This window comes from Cyclopterus lumpus, chromosome 11, assembly GCF_009769545.1.
Source record: "Cyclopterus lumpus isolate fCycLum1 chromosome 11, fCycLum1.pri, whole genome shotgun sequence".
Taxonomy (NCBI): domain Eukaryota; kingdom Metazoa; phylum Chordata; class Actinopteri; order Perciformes; family Cyclopteridae; genus Cyclopterus; species Cyclopterus lumpus.
The window spans coordinates 10,984,079-11,003,057 of NC_046976.1; the positions used below are offsets into that span (position 1 = coordinate 10,984,079).

The 18,979-nt window shown below is 41.1% G+C and overlaps 3 protein-coding genes across 4 annotated transcripts; 2 read left to right on the forward strand and 1 right to left on the reverse strand.

Moving 5' to 3' along the window:
* The first annotated feature begins 1,910 nt into the window (after nucleotides 1–1,910).
* On the forward strand, nucleotides 1,911–6,475 carry fabp3 (fatty acid binding protein 3, muscle and heart). The gene is given in 6 exon segments (XM_034545940.1): nucleotides 1,911–2,101; nucleotides 3,475–3,557; nucleotides 3,559–3,595; nucleotides 3,598–3,647; nucleotides 5,884–5,985; nucleotides 6,064–6,475. Coding segments are annotated over 6 exon segments (396 nt in total). The 5' UTR covers nucleotides 1,911–2,031; the 3' UTR covers nucleotides 6,118–6,475.
* Nucleotides 6,476–8,654: 2,179 nt separating this feature from the next.
* Nucleotides 8,655–13,696, reverse strand: zcchc17 (zinc finger, CCHC domain containing 17). Of its 2 annotated transcripts, XM_034545178.1 has the most exons (7): nucleotides 13,344–13,696; nucleotides 12,171–12,349; nucleotides 10,920–11,020; nucleotides 10,742–10,833; nucleotides 10,568–10,668; nucleotides 10,294–10,442; nucleotides 8,656–9,955 (listed from the first exon to the last, which is right to left on the reverse strand). In XM_034545178.1, the coding sequence occupies exons 2-7, from the start codon at nucleotides 12,307–12,309 to the stop codon at nucleotides 9,794–9,796; spliced, it is 744 nt and encodes a 247-aa protein (XP_034401069.1). In that variant the 5' UTR covers nucleotides 12,310–12,349; nucleotides 13,344–13,696; the 3' UTR covers nucleotides 8,656–9,793. The 2 variants fall into 2 exon arrangements, with proteins under 2 accessions (XP_034401070.1, XP_034401069.1); XM_034545179.1 differs by having other exon boundaries at nucleotides 8,655–9,955; nucleotides 12,171–13,395.
* On the forward strand, nucleotides 13,455–18,979 carry snrnp40 (small nuclear ribonucleoprotein 40 (U5)). Its single transcript, XM_034545177.1, has 10 exons — nucleotides 13,455–13,708; nucleotides 14,687–14,816; nucleotides 14,925–15,018; nucleotides 15,515–15,680; nucleotides 15,930–16,052; nucleotides 17,035–17,155; nucleotides 17,267–17,349; nucleotides 17,737–17,798; nucleotides 18,321–18,424; nucleotides 18,688–18,979. The coding sequence occupies exons 1-10, from the start codon at nucleotides 13,598–13,600 to the stop codon at nucleotides 18,735–18,737; spliced, it is 1,044 nt and encodes a 347-aa protein (XP_034401068.1). The 5' UTR covers nucleotides 13,455–13,597; the 3' UTR covers nucleotides 18,738–18,979.

The window sequence follows — 18,979 nt, forward strand, 5'->3', positions numbered from 1 at the left end:
ACTTTTGTATTCCTTTTACATTTCATCTATCTGCACCAGCAGGTCAAAATAGTGTTATTTGTTTGATCTGTTCATTGGTTGAGCTCTACAGCCTCACAGAGCTGAGAGTCTTGTTTTTAATTCATCAAGGAAAACAATATCATCTATTATATACGTCCCAGAAACATTATATTACCCGTGTGTTTTCTACAGGTGTGGGCTTTGCTACACGTCAGGTGGGAAACCTGACCAAGCCCACCACGCTCATCTCAGTGGAGGGTGACGTGGTGACGGTGAAAACCCAGAGCCACCTTTGGACAGAGCAAGACTATCTGTCTTCCCCTCTTTCAAATCTTTTTGCTGCTGGCTGTAGCTTTATATTTACAGTGGAAACATAAGAGTGGTATCAATTTTCTAATCTAGCACTCTGCAAGAAAAATCGTACTTAATGCAATATCCCAATAAGGGTCCATACAAGTGTGTGTGTGTGTGTGTGTGTGTGTGTGTGTGTGTGTGTTACAGCCACCTCCCAAATGGTCAGAACAATTTAAGAGAGTAACAAGACTGAGGGAATTAACTTCACCAGGACTGTGAGTGTGGTTTGATCAGATACCATTGACTGGTAATATAAGCTTTGTTGTTGTTAAGTCTATTGCTAATGAGGATTATCTTTTAAGATTTATGTTTGGTCAACAAATCCCATAAATAGATCAAAAGCAGTAAGACATTAATCCGTCTCTTAGTACTTAACCTGTCTGGTGCTCAGAAGTTAGCCCATTGGTTTCTAGTGAAGAAGCAACTCTTTAAAATCAGGTAACAAATATATATTTAAGTGAGGTTAAATAAAATGTTTAAATAGCTGGGCACTGTAGTTGTTAGCTATTGTCAATCAACAGGAGTGTTTTCTGCACCTGGATGAGCTCATTTTATATTCAATATTTAATATCATACATGTATATGGCTCAGAGGAATAATACACATACAACATGTATTAGAAAGATTAATCCCATTGTTGGTTTTGGTTTATTTTCATGGGATTTGTTAATAATTTACATACATTATTAGACTATCACCAGATTTAGTCTTTTTGGTTTTCAGGTAAGGAAATGAATGTAAGTCAGTACAATGTCCTCCTAATGTACTTGTCATGAACTAACCTTCCAACACCCTTATCATGACTATGGCTCTCTCTGCATCATGTGCAAGGGGGCATGTGGGTTACACACACACACACAACAAACACACACACACACGGTATTTGTCACCCTCTGTGCTCTGGCGGGCCACTCAGAGGTCAGTAAGAGTCAACAAGAACCAAAGCAGGTGGTAAACGCAAGGAAGAAAGGTCACAGAGGAGAAGCACATGAAGCATGAAGACTGTCAGGATATTCTTTTCAACCTCATATCCCCCTGCAAAAAACTTATAAAAATCAATCATCTCACCTCCCCTCAAGCTCAATCTGTTGTTCTTCTCTTTCTAGTGGGGGCTTGTTTATCAACACCTCCTCCTCCTCCTTTTCCCCCTATCTTTACACTTTTATTCTCTTAAGCATGTTCTTTACGGTGGCGCTGTAGCTCTCACTGATCCGCCATCTTTTACACGTCCTTAGATGTGACATTTTTTTACATTTTCTCTGCTGGCTTGGTCATAAATAAGTAGTGTTGCCAGGGGCATGTAGTACGAAATTTACAATGTAGTAGTTATCATTTATAATGTGAGAAAATACTACATTCCTGTATATACTATACTCTGCTGCAGCTACAACAGATACTTCATAGTCAGTTACAAACATAATTCACACATTCATTATTTGCAAAAACAAGTATATGACACACTCACTCTCTTTCTCTCTTTGTCTCCACCCCCCCACCCCCCGCGCTCAGCGTGATGACATCACGAACAGCCGGTATAAATCCAGCCAGTAGGATTGCAGGACAGCTGGTGGTGTTGAATGTGCTCTCTTCCCTCTCCTCTCATTCTCTGCCCTCCCTCGCTTCGCCGCCTCACACACACCCTCGTCTCGCACTCACACCTCCAAAACTGCTGCAGACATGGAAGCTTTCGTTGGCAAATGGGACCTCAAGGATAGCGTGAAATTTGATGAATACATGAAGAAGCTGGGTAAGAGTGTGTTTCGTGTGTACATGTGTGCACGTGATAGTTGTGCGGCATGTGTGAGAAACAGGAGATGAGTGGTGCTGCATTTGAGCACATGTGAAAATGTGGCGGAGGAAAGATGAATGCTTTAAGGGTGTGTTGTTTTTGACCTGTTTAAGCATTTGTTAATGCTTTTAAAGCAGATGAAGGGAGGAGGGATTGAATAAGGGAGGAACCAATATGGAGAATTAAAAAAAAGAGGGAGAAGAGGATGAAGAGTGGAAAGAGGAACCAGAGGGGGAGGAAAAAAAGAGAGTGGTTGACCGCATGGTCTAAGTGCTGGAGAGGAGGGAGGGGCTCTTTTTTTTTTATCGGAGAAACCCCTCCAGTGAGAAACTGAGTGGCCACAAACTCGCATTCACACACTCGAGCATAATGTGGGTGACCTTCGCTGAAGGCTGTTCATTGTTTGAGGCCATGGGAGGAGTTGAATATTAAGATGGTCCCAATGCAGAGGAGCTAATGGGACGAGAATGTAGACGGGCTTCAAAATATCCCTCTCACACAAACACACACACACACACACACACACACACACACACAGTGACCTTTTGTTGTATTGATTGTGGGAAAGTAGCTGTTTTAGATATATACTGTATTCATCCCCAGGGGGACATTTCTTTGTAGCAGCAGCAACATGGTTACAATATATACAATACACTCAAATAAAATAAAATGGCAGAGCAGGATATATTAAATTTAAGAAAATTAAATAATTGAATAAGCTCTTACACATTAACCGCATCGTCAGGCAGTTTCTCTCCCTTTCATCGACAAGGGTGTGTCACTATTACTCCAATGTAAAAGAAAAGCAATTATACTCGTTCACATGTACAGACAGGCAGGTCAGGCAGGACCATGCAGTGTTTGAAGAACATGCTCCACGTTTGGACAGCAGACAAATAGAGATTAGAGAGGGTGTTGCTGAAGGAGTCCATAAGGACGTGTGCAAAATGTTTTAGAAATATGGCCCTTAATATTCTCAGACATTTACTTTATATATATTAATATAACATGTTTATTTTAGTAATATACATGTATGTATGTATGATTGGTTGTGCAGCACTTTGACTTCCTGAAAATGATTTGATGGATTGTCATTAAAATAGCAACAAACAAACCTTTTTTCCAACAAGATGTTTTGTAATAACTTTTGTATTCCTTTTACATTTCATCTATCTGCACCAGCATGTCAAAATAGTGTTATTTGTTTGATCTGTTCATTGGTTGAGCTCTACAGCCTCACAGAGCTGAGAGTCTTGTTTAATTCATCAAGGAAACAATATCATCTATTATATACGTCCCAGAAACATTATATTACCTGTGTGTTTTTACAGGTGTGGGCTTTGCTACACGTCAGGTGGGAAACCTGACCAAGCCCACCACGCTCATCTCAGTGGAGGGTGACGTGGTGACGGTTGAAAACCCAGAGCACCATGAAGAACACAGAGCTCTCCTTCAGCTCAATGAGGAGTTTGAAGAGACCACCGCCGACGATAGGAAAGTTAAGGTGAGAGGTCAACTTTTGCTAATTGAAGGTGAACGGGAGGAGATGGGTCAGAGAAGATGTACTGGTCCTAATTTACAACCATGAAATGAGACCTAATTTTCAGCTACCATACTCTAATTTAGAGGCTAGAGGGGAACTAACTGGTTTATCAGATCCATCAGAGAATACTTTAAAAGTGACTGCCATGTTTGAACTATTTGTGCAGAGAAAAAGAAAGAGTAGATGATGCGTTGCGTGTTGGAGATACAGCCACATACTGGAAACACCTTTTTGTGGCTCATTCTGATTCAAATAAACTTCTCAGTCTGTTTCAGAAGAACTCTTAAAACGGGCAGAACAGCATGTCTCTGAAGAAGATATTTAGCTGTTTATAAGTATCAAAAGTAAATTATTATATAAGCTATTGGTTTCATTATTCACATGAATTACAAAACAAATTAGAAACTACAGGTCTATCTGAATTAATATTGGTATCATAACAAAGGTACACTTGTGAGATTTCTGCAGAATGTGTAAGGTTCAATATGGAACATAGCATAAATTAAAGATTTAATTAATTTCCCACTTTATAGAGTGATTATCCCATTGGAGTGATACAGTTGCAAACCATATGTGAACACTACCTGTGCACACATGCTTAATAAAAGTGGGCAAGTTTGATGGCTTTTAGTCGTGGCGAGTTGCGGTGGGAATCTTCTAATTGGCCATTTGAATGTTCTTAGGCAGGCCTACTAACATGTGTTTAATTTAATTTACATGCCACTATAGGTATTCATTTCATTGTACTACAACTGTTTTGAAATATCAATCGATCAGATTTCTATGCAAGTTCACGTAAATAAAACCCAGAACCCATGAAGATAAATGCAGTATAACGAATTATCCACCGGATGTGATCGTGTGTTCCCAATCAAGGCTGAGGATCGACTATTACTAGAGGTTACGACAGTTGTGTTTTTCTCTAAGTTGAAATGGTTATAATGAGCTTACTGCATTATGTGGATATCCAGGATGAATGTGTTACTACATGTTTCACGTGTCATTATCTGTTGCTTTTTTCAAGCTGCACCCAGCTATGCTCGGGTTCAAGAGTTTATATTTCAATAAACAAGTCTTCCTTTTACAATTACAAAGCTACATTTAGAAGTGATTAGTTCAGGATTAGGGTCAGCTGAGTCAGTTCTGAGTATGAAACTTCTGCTTAATTAACCATTATCTTGATATTGTTATGTGTGATCACAGAGGTTGTTGTTCAGCTAAAGTTAAATTCATTAGCTAAATAAGAAGTATTTTTTGTTGTAGCTAATTTGAACTACTTTTTACAATTCAGCATGTGCAAAGAGTGAGTGAGTGAGTGAGTGAGTGTGTGTGTGTGTGTGTGTGTGTGTGTGTTGACGTACATTCTTTGCAAATGCTGAATTGTAAAAAGTAGTTCAAATTAGCTACAACAAAAAATACTTCTTATTTAGCCAATGAATTTAACTTTATGTACTTATAGCTACATTCAATGGACCAAACATCCATCCATCCATTATCACCCGCTTATCCGGGGTCGGGTCGCGGTGGCAGCAGGTTCAGCAGGCCGACCCAGGCTTCCCTCTCACCCGCAGCACTTTCCAGCTCATTCTGGGGGATCCCGAGGCGTTCCAAGGCCAGCCGGGAGATATAATCCCTCCAGCGTGTCCTCGGTCTTCCCCGGGGCCTCCTACCAGTGGTCCCTCCTCCTATGAATCGCCACCTTAACGTGGTGGAGGAGTTTGAGTGGCTCAGTGATCCTGGGAGCTATGTTGTCCGGGGCGTCAGCCCCTGGTAGGGTCTCCCAAGGCAAACAGGTCTCGGGGGAGAGCCAGACTAAGAGCGGTTCAATAAACCCTGATGAATAGCAGCCCACGGATTGTAGCCACCTTGCCCGGAACAGGGAAACGGGGCACCCTCCCGGAGCCAGACCCAGGAGGGGAGCTCGTCGGCGAGCGTCTGTGGCCGGGCTTTCGCCCCATGGGGCCCGGTCGGGCTCAGCCCGAAAGAACAACATGGAGCAGCTGTCACCCTGTGGACCCACCACCCGCAGGGTGAATTATCGGGGTCGGGTGCTATGTAGACCGGGCGGCGGGCCAGGCGGGAGACCTGGGCGGGCCGATCGCCGGCAGCATAGACTAGCTCCAAACATCCATTCATGATAATATGATTGTGTGAACTTGGATGTAATAAGCTCTCTCTGTTTGTCGCCGTTCTGCAGTCCCTTGTAAAAGTAGAGGATGGGAAGTTGGTGCACACACAGAAGTGGGACGGCAAAGAGACCAGTCTGGTCAGGAGCGTCGATGGCAACGCCCTCACACTGGTCAGTGCTCTCACAAAATACATTGTACAAGATGTGTGTTTTTCCTTTTTATATTAACTGTCTCTCTCTCTATCACAGACACTTACAATGGAGGATGTCGTTTCCACACGTCACTACGTGAAAGCAGAGTGAAACCCAACCCTGAAACCTCCCTCCAGCATCTACTTGCATCAGTTAAAGCCGTGCACCCCCAAACTCCTTAACACCACTTGAACCCAGCCAAGCAAACCCTTTGAACGGCTACTACGGATTGCCCTCAATGTCATTTTCATACTGTAAACTCAGTATTAACTTTTACTGCTGACTGTGACCTCTCTTTTCTTTGTTGTGGTTTGTTCTCTAAAGATCCAGACCAGCATTGTTTTTTATGTGTTATGCACGGTGGCTATGTTAAACCTGGAAAAGTGTTTGAATTTAAAAGTGTGCCTACTGAGGCCTGAACAAAATTAAATAAAAGTGTCTACACTGTTGAACCAACTTGTAAAACAATGTGAAATGCTTGGGGGTCTGTTTTTTCTTGAAGTATTGAGTGCAGAAAGTTTACAACTGGGATCAAAATTAGCACATATCCAAGGAACTTTCTCACGATTCTCATTTATTCTATAGTTTTATTAATAAAGTGTAATGAAAGGTTCAGTCAGGGAGCTTCAGCCAAAGGCTGCATTTCCAATCGGAGCCATCTGTCCCAAAGAAAACAACGGGGCTAAAAAGAGTTCAGTATTCACAGTACAAGTATGTCCAAATAATGTGTCCAGAGTTTCCACCCCAGCTGGTTTTAGAGGGACTCTGTTAATTATAGCTCTTCAGCACCTGAGTGTGTATCATGTCTTTGCCCTGGCTTGGTGAGGGGAAAGTTTAGTCAGAGCTTGTAGGTGAGCAGGTACTGCGATATCCTGTACTTGTACATTTGGTGTGCGTGCGGTTTCTATATTTAGATCATCCCCTTCCACAGTAGATTGATGTCATCATGTGTTAGTGACTGACTGCCAACTCTAGGCAGGGTGAAAGGGCCCAGAATGGCCAACTCTAGGCAGGGTGAAAGGGGCCATGATGGCCAACTCTAGGCAGGGTGAAAGGGCCCAGGATGGCCAACTCTAGGCAGGGTGAAAGGGGCCCATGATGGCCAACTCTAGGCAGGGTGAAAGGGCCCATGATGGCCAACTCTAGGCAGGGTGAAAGGGCCCAGGATGGCCAACTCTAGGCAGGGTGAAAGGGCCCATGATGGCCAACCCTAGGCAGGGTGAAAGGGGCCCATGATGGCCAACTCTAGGCAGGGTGAAAGGGGCCCATGATGGCCAACTCTAGGCAGGGTGAAAGGGCCCAGGATGGCCAACTCTAGGCAGGGTGAAAGGGCCCATGATGGCCAACTCTAGGCAGGGTGAAAGGGCCCATGATGGCCAACTCTAGGCAGGGTGAAAGGGGCCCATGATGGCCAACTCTAGGCAGGGTGAAAGGGCCCAGGATGGCCAACTCTAGGCAGGGTGAAAGGGCCCATGATGGCCAACTCTAGGCAGGGTGAAAGGGGCCCATGATGGCCAACTCTAGGCAGGGTGAAAGGGCCCATGATGGCCAACTCTAGGCAGGGTGAAAGGGCCCAGGATGGTCCATGTCTCATGCTGTGTTCACACCAAACGCGGCGTCTGGATCCCATGTAAAGTCAACGTACAGACGCGTTTGACGAATTCGCGTCGGGCGGCGCGATAGACGCGTCAAATGCGAAAAGGGGGCGTGGTTTACGAAGGCCTTCCCAACTATAAATACTATGAAATGGTCCTTGAGCCCATTTCAAGGGTTAAAACTGTTGATATATATATATATATATATATATATTTTTTTTTAAGTAATCAAAAACAAATAGTCACACAATCCTATTTTAAAAACAAACCAGGATGGTGGGACATTAGAACATGTTAGCATGCTAACAGGGTAAACACAGGCATATATTGCCATTGTGAGCCTGGTGGCATGTTACTATTAACATTTAGCACAGCCTCACAGAGTTGCTATAGAAGGACTGTAGAGTGTTTCTTTTAGTGAAGATCCGTTTGGAATCAGGCATTTGCAGCAACATCTGCACATAATCTGTGCACAGACTGATGCTAATAAAGTGAAGTTGGAGAGGTTTTAGTAGTGATATTAAGGCAGAATCTTCAAATTGCCATTTGGGGTATATGTGGTTATCAAAATATTGTCAGGTAACTCAAATTGATTAAATATAACATAAATTCGATCTAAGAAGCTTTTTTCAGACCCCTATGCATCTCTATGTGGACTGTATTCAAGCCCAATGCGTGTATAATTGCTGTAGTAACGCGTTTCAATCACTAGATGAAGTGAAAATGGTTGTCATGAGGTTTTAGTTTAGTTTTGAGCTTCTCCCCGTTATGCAAGTGTGCAGGATGCTCCGTGTTTAACGTGTTCTTATTGATCACTGGGGAAGTTAAACAAATGAATACATTCAGGTGACAATGAAGTGAAGTCATTATTTGCTGATGAAGCATTCAAATGACCATACATTAGTTTTATCAATTTAAAAAGTCGTGATTTTATAAACCAGGTTGAGAATTCTCTTGTCTAGAATGTTTTCTTTTAATGTTATAAAATGAACAAAAGAAAGCTCAGTAACATGTTTGATGTGTAACTGGCCTTAATAAAGCAGTCTTGTACATTTGTCTGGTGTAAACAAATGGAGATTGTAAGAAGCACTGGAGACATGTCACTGCAGCTGGAAGCAATCTCCCCACAATCCTCCAAGTGAGAGCTTTCAGGTCAAAACAGCACCAAAGAAACAAGATGCTGATTCCTGAACATCACTTAATCTCGTCTTACTTGTCAGGGGTATAATCTTTTAAAAGGAAAGAAAAAAAGCTTCTCTGTCAACTTTGACCCTATGGGACATGCCCCGTTGTGCAAATAGCTCAGCTCAGTCCTATTCTGGCACACGTTACCGTTATTTGACCCCCAGGGTGGACCAGAACCAACATGAACATTTCTCATGTTTGTTTTTGTGTGTGTGTGTGTGTTTCGGTCCCCCGTGTACTAACTTTAAATGCAACATTACAAGTTCAAGGTCCAAGAACAAAGAGGCCTTTTTAATGTCCACAAATAAAAAAACGCCTTTAATGGAGTTAACAGTTGACATGCAGGAAGGAAGGTTGTGTGTGAGGGACACAAACACACATTTTGATGTACACACAAACGGGCAATAAGCAGCAGACAACCTCAGGATATCATCACAGCATGAGCTTCCTGTCATGCTGACTTGTGCTGCATTACCCGTCCCGTTTGTCTCTACTACTTCCTGTGTGTGTGCAGCTTTCTCTATGTGGATTATTGGAAGGATTTTAATGTTAGCACCCCCCCCAGATTCAGTTTCATTGTCTTCTTAATGAATGTTTGATGAAACCTGATAACTGTGAACAATATCTGGATTTCAAGAGGGGTATCCACTTGCTGACATAACGGATACATGTGATGTGTAAGCTCCTCCCTCTGAGATGGAGCCAGAGGTTACTTTAGGACAAGTGGGGCTTGTCATCAGATGGTTGTCTTTGCAGCACTTTTCCTATTGACTTATTTTGATTCTATAAACTTGACAGTAAGTAAGACTGTGCTTCCAATAACATGAACTTTCCTTCACTCAAATGAATGAAGGTCTTTATAATGAGCCGTCCTGGGGAGAGATTATTAAAAGATTCACAGCTTGAAGTCTGTCTCTCCGTCTGTTGTTACCCACTTCCCCCTTTGCGTCAGTCTGATAGCTGCAGTTTGTGTGACTGAAAATGTGTGTTTGAGTTGTGTGGCTGTCTCAGCTGTGTTTGTGTGATCTGTGTTTCTTATGTTTCTTCTTCTTTTTGTCCTCTTTGTCGTGAGTTTGCTCATGGCGCCTCCTCTTGGTTTTGCATTCGCTGCTGCTGCTGCTGCCGCTCTCATACTCCTTCCTCTCCCTCTTTTTCTTCATTTTCTTCTCCTGGAGAAAACACACAAGACGACATTTGTTTTGTGTGGCAGAAAAAAAAAAACTTGAATAAGCAGAATATGTAGGAAGCAGAGTAGAGTTTCTATGCCTCAAAACCCAATCATTCATTTATTTATGCTCATTATATCAGCACAAAATCATACTGGGCATTTTCGACAACACTTTGAATGAAGCCGTCATGGAGCCGTCTTGTGTAAGCAACAAAAGACATGCGTTGCCATGAGGAGACCTGGGTTTTTGCTTCAGATGACTCAGCCGAAACAGACACAAGAAGAGACTGGAAAAAAGGAAGTGATAGCAAAGCGAGACATTAACAGTCACGTATTTACCTTCTTTTTCTTCTTCTTTTTGCCTGACTCTGGCTGTGGTGCAACTGAGGTGGTCTGCTGCTGTTGCTGCCGTGGCGCTTCCTCATCCTCTTCAGGTAACAGAGCGTACTGCAAGCCCGGCGCAGAGAAACAGTCCTTTGTAAAGTGACCTGAAAAGAGTTAAAGGGATTTCAAGCTAATTTTGCAGTAGATTTCGTAGGAATCAAATGCAGTCTCTGGGTGTATTTTGTTCTTATGAGATAGGACTTTTGTTTAGTTTGTGCTATTGTCGTACCCTTGCAGCCGCACTTTGAGCATGTAGTGTTGAGGACAGCTTCCAGTGTGATCCTGTTGCCTGTGTGATCTCTAAATTGCTTACGTCGCCTCGCATCCTGCCTGCAATCACACACATAAAATAAAATCACACACACAAACACACACACACAAAAGTAAATCCATAAGCACTTACTCTCCCATGACATTGTTTGGGTCCAAGTCCTGCCCAGATCCCTGATTGACAGCTTTCATTGAGAAGGACAACTTGACCTTGTCGTCGCGAATCTGACAGACAGGAAACAGAGCTGCAGTCATCCTGCTCACTTCACTGGCACAGCTTGGTGTGTGTGTGTGTGTGTGTGTGTTGTTACCTCTCTCCCAATTACTTTAATCCACACATGTTCCCCCATATCGACAACTTCTGAGGCATTCTCAATGCGTGTGGCTGACATCTCACTCACATGCACCAAGCCTGTATGTGTAAGAGAAAAAGTGTAAATATCAATCTTTTTTTTTTTTAAAGCAGAAATTGTTGTCAAAAGGATTAAGACATGCAAATATGTATTTGTTTGATGAAAGATAAGCTTGATGTCATCAAAAGTCAAATATTTTGGGGGTTTTCAAATTGAATCCATCCTGAACTCCCTTGACAGTTCTAACTTGAATTAAAGAAATTGTTTTCATCTAAAAACTCTGCATTTGTGACATTAAACAACAGAAAACAATATATGATTTGCTCAGAATATAAAGACCATTGCTCAGATGATGATTTCTACCTGGTAAATGTGGCTACGGTTGCCCTCCAGTGGTGAAAATGAGCATGTGGTATTCAGTTTGACATGCAGGTCAAGGACAATTGTGCCATGACATCATTATCCAAAAAGTAACCCACGTGTAATGATAGATCATATAGATTACATTCCACTTCATCAATCTGTTCCACTTCTTAACAACCCTGGCCGTCAAACCATTCCAAACTTATTAGGACTTGTTAGGAAGTCACAAAACTCCAACTGGGTGACTGTGCCAATATATAAAAAAATAAGTAAATGTATTAAAAATATGGACTTGCACTGTATATTTGGTATATGCTGCGTCATGCTCACAGATTGCGGGATGCTGGCTACTTTACAGAACTGATAATCATCCAAGCTCTTCTTGCAAACAGAGAAGGAATTCTGTTTTAATGTTGAAACCTTACACTAGTTGCATCATGTAGAGAAGTCTCTTGTCCTGAACCTAGCTGAGACAGCGCTGTCATACACTGACACAGGCACTATGCACTCTGGTTCCTAAATCATTTGCACTCAGTCTGCACTTGCTTTTGGCTCTGGCCAAAGTCCCATCTCTAACTGGCAGTGGATGCCGGTATTGATTTAGCATCTTTCTTTCTTAGTTTTATGTTTTACTGCCCGTGTTACTGTATATTGTTATTTTTTAGTTCTTATTGTCTCTCTGCTACTTACTTTTCTATATTTTGAGGTGTTTTCTGCCTTCTTTTACAGCACTATTTCTTCATATTATTGTTATTCGTTTGACAGAATTTGCATTTATGATTTTTTTTGTCCCCTCTGACCTTGCAAATGTTTGGAATACGTAAAAATAAATAAACTTTTTCCAACCTTCTTTCTTGTATCCTGGCAGTCGGACGAAGGCTCCGTAAGTCTGCACAGACACCACCTCTCCCTTGGAAATGCTATGCATTGGTGGCAGACCTTCCAGTCCAGCCGGCTCTTGTCCTTGGCCATCACTGTCAGACATAGTCTCAGCAGAAGTAGACCACAGGTATCAATGAGTGGATCTAGAAGATTTACATATTTTATCATTTGCAGTATCATAAAAATAGAAGAGACCCTTCTTTTTTTTTTAGATTCAGGGTTGTTTTTTTAGGTAATCCTGTAGATTAATCTAAAAAGTGTTTGGGGGCGAGAGTTACAGAAAACATACATAACATCAGTGTCAAATTGAAATTTTTGAACAGTTTACATTTTGACAGGATACAATCTTTAAACAGGTTTATAAGAAAAGTCTCTAACTTATTTTATATTACAATATTTATTTAGTACATTCCTTCTGATTTAACTGTATAACCTGTAGTATTAATTAATTGCTAACCCCCTTCAAAACAAATTAGGATTTACTCCTATTGATAGTTGCCAGAACCCCCCCCAAAAAATAAACATAAACATATAACAAGCTAATTTTCTTGTTGCATTTTGTCTATTAATTGTCTTTTGAGTGATTGTTTTTTGTTGTGTAAGTAAATGCATTTGTTGAAATAAAGATAACTGGGTGGATATAGAGGACACCTGGCAATTTTAGAGGTGTCTCACACACAGACATAGTTAAAGTTACGTTTAAGAAAATCGCATTTTATAGTGTTTAACACAATTAAATCCCTCTTTAAAATGTTGCATTAGAAATAATATAAAAAGTCACTCTCTTCCAGAGAAACGTTAGTTTCCTTTCTATATTGTTCAGTTCTCTCAGGGACACAATATAGTTGCGTACTATGAGATTTAGAGAGCTGTGTGTAACGGGTCCTCGGGAAAAGACTTGTGTGAGCTAACTTCACCTATCTGCTGTAACAGCGAAGCTTAAAGTGAATAGTAGCATGTTGGGCTAACGTTAGCGAGCTAAGCTAAACTAGCTAACGTCGGATTCAAGCGTTGTCTTGAGCTAGCTAACCTGGTCAACCAATCAAGCATACATGCCAGCATGATAACTGATCTTAGAACGGTAAGTATATATGTAGTAAGATCAAATATGAATATAAAAATGAAATAGTACGTTACCTTTCGTATTAGCAGCGTTGCTTTGGTTTTACATCCGGTGCAGATCAGTTCAACAACAAGCCATGTAAACCAATCAGCGCAGTCAGTTCCGGCCTCGACCAATCACACTCCTCGTAGCCAACGGAAGTAGATTTATGCTCTTCGCATGCACTCCGTTGCTCGACGTCCGTCCATGAAAGACGTCCATTCCTTTTTTAAAATAAATTCTACCATTAAATTCAACGCGTTTCCTGATTTGTGTTGCCTAAATCAGGATGATTGAACCCAAGAAGAGAGCGGCGGACATGGCGGTGGTTCCGACCGCCGTGAAGCGGCCCCGGACGGAGCTGGTGGCGGCGGCGCAGTCGCAGCAACTCGTGGCGATGGTACGTAGGGTAACGCTACTGCAACCCGGTGACGAGAGAAGTACGAGCAGCAACTTGCTAGAGGCGATCAAAACACACAGACCCGCAATAATTACCACACAGTTACCCAGCATGTTCTTCAGGTGCACATACGGGAGTGTGTTGCTTGCTTTACGCGATATTTACATTAACTTAAGGCAGGAAATCCTGTAAAGTGTCTTTCTAACATTCCGCCATGTTCAGTTCAGCTAGGACTAGGGAAGTCTTAAATATTTAGATATCGTTAACATTATTTCTCGAATCATATTAACATTCCCTAAGGAATTTCTTTAACACCTTTGCAGTGGAGGAAAAAGATTGTGTGACACACTAATGATGTGTCTCGTTATTGTAATTTACACACTTTAGCTAACACTTTAGCTAACGTTACACCTCGCTAAAACTAATTCAGTCTAATTGAATACTCTTGCAATTAATTGAACTTTCTTTACTCTGGAGAATTTCTGATTAAGGGTTATGGTTATTTGGAGGCTGTGGCTTCAACATTTACTTTACACATTTTCTCTATGCTCCATGTCAGATAGCTGCAATTATTTAAAATGTCAGTTTGCCTTGTTTGATCTCTTAATATTATTAATATATATAGATATATATATATATATCTATATCTATATCACCTTATTAGATATTCCGATTAACTATTGATACTCAACATAGTCCAGCCATTTCTGGATCTTTGTGGCTGATGGTGATAATTAATAGCCAAAAAAATAGCATACTGTTTGGTGAATAACCTCAGACATATCTGGCATTTCTGTATTGTTACTTATTGTTTCACACATGCTGATACCTTGGTAAACTAATATTGGGCCATTAGGATCTAATGCTGTAAGAAGTACTTATTGTTGTGGTTCTACAGCTGACTATATATCAATTCATCCAACCCTAACCCCAGAGTCAGACAGCCACTATATTTGACCTTCACTCTGTCTCCCACAGGGTCCCCCACGGAGCTCGAGCCTGCAGGCTCCAATTATGCTGATGTCTGGCCACGAGGGCGAGGTTTACTGCTGCAAGTTTCACCCCAATGGAGCCACGCTGGCCTCCTCAGGATTTGACAGGCTCATATGTAAGATATTAAAAATGAAAGACATTCATGCAGTTTACACACACTTTGTAAAATGTATTAATACTCGCAGATACTGTAAATAACCCGTGCACTGTTTTTTTGCTGCAGTAATGTGGAATGTATACGGGGATTGTGACAATTATGCCACTCTGAAGGGCCACAGTGGAGCAGTGATGGAGCTCCACTACAACACAGATGGCAGGTATGAAGAAAAATGAACATAAGAAAAAAATAAAGCATTGTTAACTAAATGAATAGCATAACTTGAGACATTGTGGGTGAATAAATAACTTGAGTCTGAGTAGGTAGGGAATTTTTTTTGATATTAATGTGATGGTGTCTACTTCATACTGTCTTGAACACCTACGATGTGATCTAGTTTAATTATCTCACTAATTACAATTAATTATTTGTAATTTGTATCTTTGGTCCAGTATGAGTCCAAACTTTTAAGTTGTACTTGTGTTGTTTTGGTGAATAAGTCTGTAATGGTATCGGCTATTCATCACTCATATTGGTTCAAAGCAAGCTACCAAGCAAATGTGACTCTTAAATCCAGTTTCTCTAATCAATGTTCAGGTTAACTAGCTGGCTGAGATTACGGCCAAGAGACATGCTTCTTAATTTGTGTTAATCGTGTAGGTTGATAAATGTGTGAATAAAGGGTTGACCGACTGTTTTCCTGCTGTGTATTTCAGCATGCTGTTTTCGGCGAGCACAGACAAGACTATAGGTGTGTGGGATAGTGAAACAGGCGAGAGGATCAAGCGTCTGAAGGGCCACACCTCCTTCGTTAACACCTGCTACCCCGCTCGCCGAGGGCCCCAGCTCGTCTGCACCGGCAGCGATGACGGGACAGTCAAGGTGAGACTTCCAGCTGCAAATAAGTGTAAATAAACTGGTCTGTGGAGATATTTAATTTTAATTCCGATCCTAGTTTATTGACTTCCAATATTTGTTAGATTTAACTCACTCACTGGTCTCAATAATAGACTACTCTAGAAAAGGATTATTGTTGTTGTCAAAAATGTATATCTCAAATACTCCAGTGGAGTTTTGTTGGTGTGATCACACGCCTGTTTATTGTTCTATATGCGTTTGTCATTGTTGTAGCTGTGGGACATTCGTAAGAAAGGGGCGATCCACACTTTCCAGAATACCTACCAGGTGCTAGCCGCAACGTTTAATGACACCAGTGATCAGATCCTGTCGGGAGGCATCGACAACGACATCAAGGTACTGGGCTCCAGCATGAACAGAGAACCTGAGAATTACACTGAAAACAATAACGTCCTGGAAAATAACTTTCACTCGGAAGGATTTAAACAATATCCTGATCAGATTTGAGAGATTCAAATTGCATCAATACATGTGGATGTAGGTCAAATTTAGGAAAAGCAATATAACCCCAAATCAACGCTAATCTCTTACGGTCATTTCACACAAAATATTGACAATAGTAATTTGCTTTTGCAGAACACCTCAACATTGAGTTGTTCTGTGACTGCTATTGACGATATCTCAACATTTTAATTTTATTGTCCAGTTCACCTGGAGAATACTCAACATGGAAAGCCTTCTATCCACTGTGAGGAAGTCATGGAAATGTATTTGGTTGTAGAGACATCAACGCATTTCCAAGATGGCATGGCCTGCATGGTGCAAGAATTTACAAAGCTATTACTTTTCATCCATTGGCAGTCTTAAATATCTGTGGTTTAGATGGGAATATATCAGGAGCCTATGTACCCAACTAGTAAGCCCAGCTGAGAAGTCATAAAGTCTGAATACACTGTTGTTTTTCTGGATATAGCTGACACGCATACACAAAGTACCACAGTCATGACCACAGATGTTGTTTCCTATAAGATTACAAATTAGGTCATTACAAACAGTCCAACTGTGCCGGTAGCTTTTGTTACAGATTACAAGAAAGTCTGCGGATATTAACCACTGTGGTAACGGCAGGAACAACGGTTTGCTCAATGCTCACACTTCTATTGAAGGCGAGAATTACTTTTGTGTTTCATTACTTCGTCGCCTCCAAATCCTGCAGCGCCTGTGGGATTTTATAGTTGGTGTGTTCATGTGCGGTCAGAATAAAATTTAAAAAAAAATTACAACTGGTTCTACATGTTGTTCTCTACATATAAGCATATAGACTGCATGTCCTGTTGTATTTAACCCTGTCAACAGCTGTTTTATTTTTTTGGTGCAGGTGTGGGACCTGAGGCAGAATAAGCTGATATACAATATGCACGGCCATGGGGACTCAGTAACTGGACTCAGTCTGAGCTCTGAGGGGTCATACCTTCTCTCAAACTCCATGGACAACACTGGTAGGATGTTTGTTTGTATATTTACAGGATACATAATGCCTTTTCTCAGCTCGCAACACTGAAGCTTCTGTGGCTGAATCCTTTTTTGGGCTTTTGTGTTTCTCTGTGTAGTGCGTATTTGGGATGTCCGACCGTTTGCACCCAAGGAGAGATGCGTGAAGATTTTCCAGGGCAACGTTCACAACTTTGAGAAGGTAACATTTACATCATGTCTCTCCACTGTTGATACCATCAAGGATGAAGGATTGTATATATTTGGGAAAATACTGGAAGGGGCATATGGTTTTCACCTCCTAGCAGAGTTTGTTTGTTGTCGTTTTCAAAAAATCTTTCACTTACAATAAACAGCACCTGGTGCTTTCCTCCCGTGAACTGTGACGAACCGCTGCAGTGCTGCTTGGCGGTGTTTACGCACGCTGTCGACCACTGTTGCCTGACATCTCTGATCAACCTCTTCTGCCTCTCCCGTCACTCTCTGTTGTCCAGTCCAAGACATAAAAGTGCATCTTATTACCGTGACAGCAGCTCACGTTTAGGAACGGTTGCGAATGCAGTTTCTAACATCTGTTCCTGTCTTTCAGAATCTGCTGAGGTGCTCCTGGTCTACTGACGGCAGTAAGATAGCTGCCGGCTCAGCCGACAGGTGAGAGACAAGCAAGTGTGTGTGTGTGTGCATGTGTATATGTATGCATGTGTGTATATATATATATATATATATATATATATATATATATATATATATATATATATATATATATATATATATATATATATGTATATATATATATATATGTATATATGTATGTATGTATGTGTATATATATATATGTATATGTATATATGGATGTTAACATTCTATTGTCTTCTTCTATGGCTTTTTGTTTTAAGAAAAATAAAGCATAAACAAATATTTAGAATTTGTGTATAGGAAGAATGTATACATTTCTGGTCTACAAAATATCATACTTTTAAATATATACATGCATACACTTTGTGGATCCATCTTAAGTTGCAAGAAAGATGTAATGTTCTCTTTGCAATTGACCCCTTTCAGCTTCTATATTAATCAACCAAAGACAGCATAACTTGTTGTAATCCTTTAGTCTCTGCTTTGTGCATCTCGCATCAGGAGTCATTCTCGCTGTTTGCTTGTCTGCGTTCATAGGTTTGTGTATATCTGGGACACCACATCACGTAGAATCCTCTACAAGCTGCCGGGCCACGCCGGTTCTGTCAATGAAGTGGCCTTTCACCCAGAGGAGCCTATAGGTGAGTCAAACTACTGCTTAAGTCTCTGGTTGCACTCATGTGACAAGAATGGACTCCAGATACTTGAAGACTTGTTACCTTGAGTAGGGAGACGGGCTATCTGGAGGGAAGATCATTTAATAATATGAATAATAAATCATGTGGTCTTGCCACCGTACACTTTATTTTCTATGTGTTCATTTGACTTGACTGCTTAGTTCACCTGAGGCTGCCAGTAGTTACAAAACATGACTAACAATAATATTTTTCTCTTGTCTACATAGTATTGTCTGGCGCCAGTGACAAAAGGCTCTACATGGGAGAAATTCAGTAGAGTGTGTGTCTGTGTGTGTTTGTGTGTGTGTGTGTGTGTGTGTGTCCTACCTTGGAAATGGATGGGTGCTGTTCAACAGTGGGTTAGGAGTCTCTAATTTCAAGAGCTTCAGCTTGTCACAGAACAACCTCAGGATGTGTGTTTGAAGTTTATTATCAGTCACAACCAGCTCCGCCACGACTTATTATTTTTTTTAAACATTTGATTTGTTTCTTTATAATAAACTTGAGTATTCTTTAAAA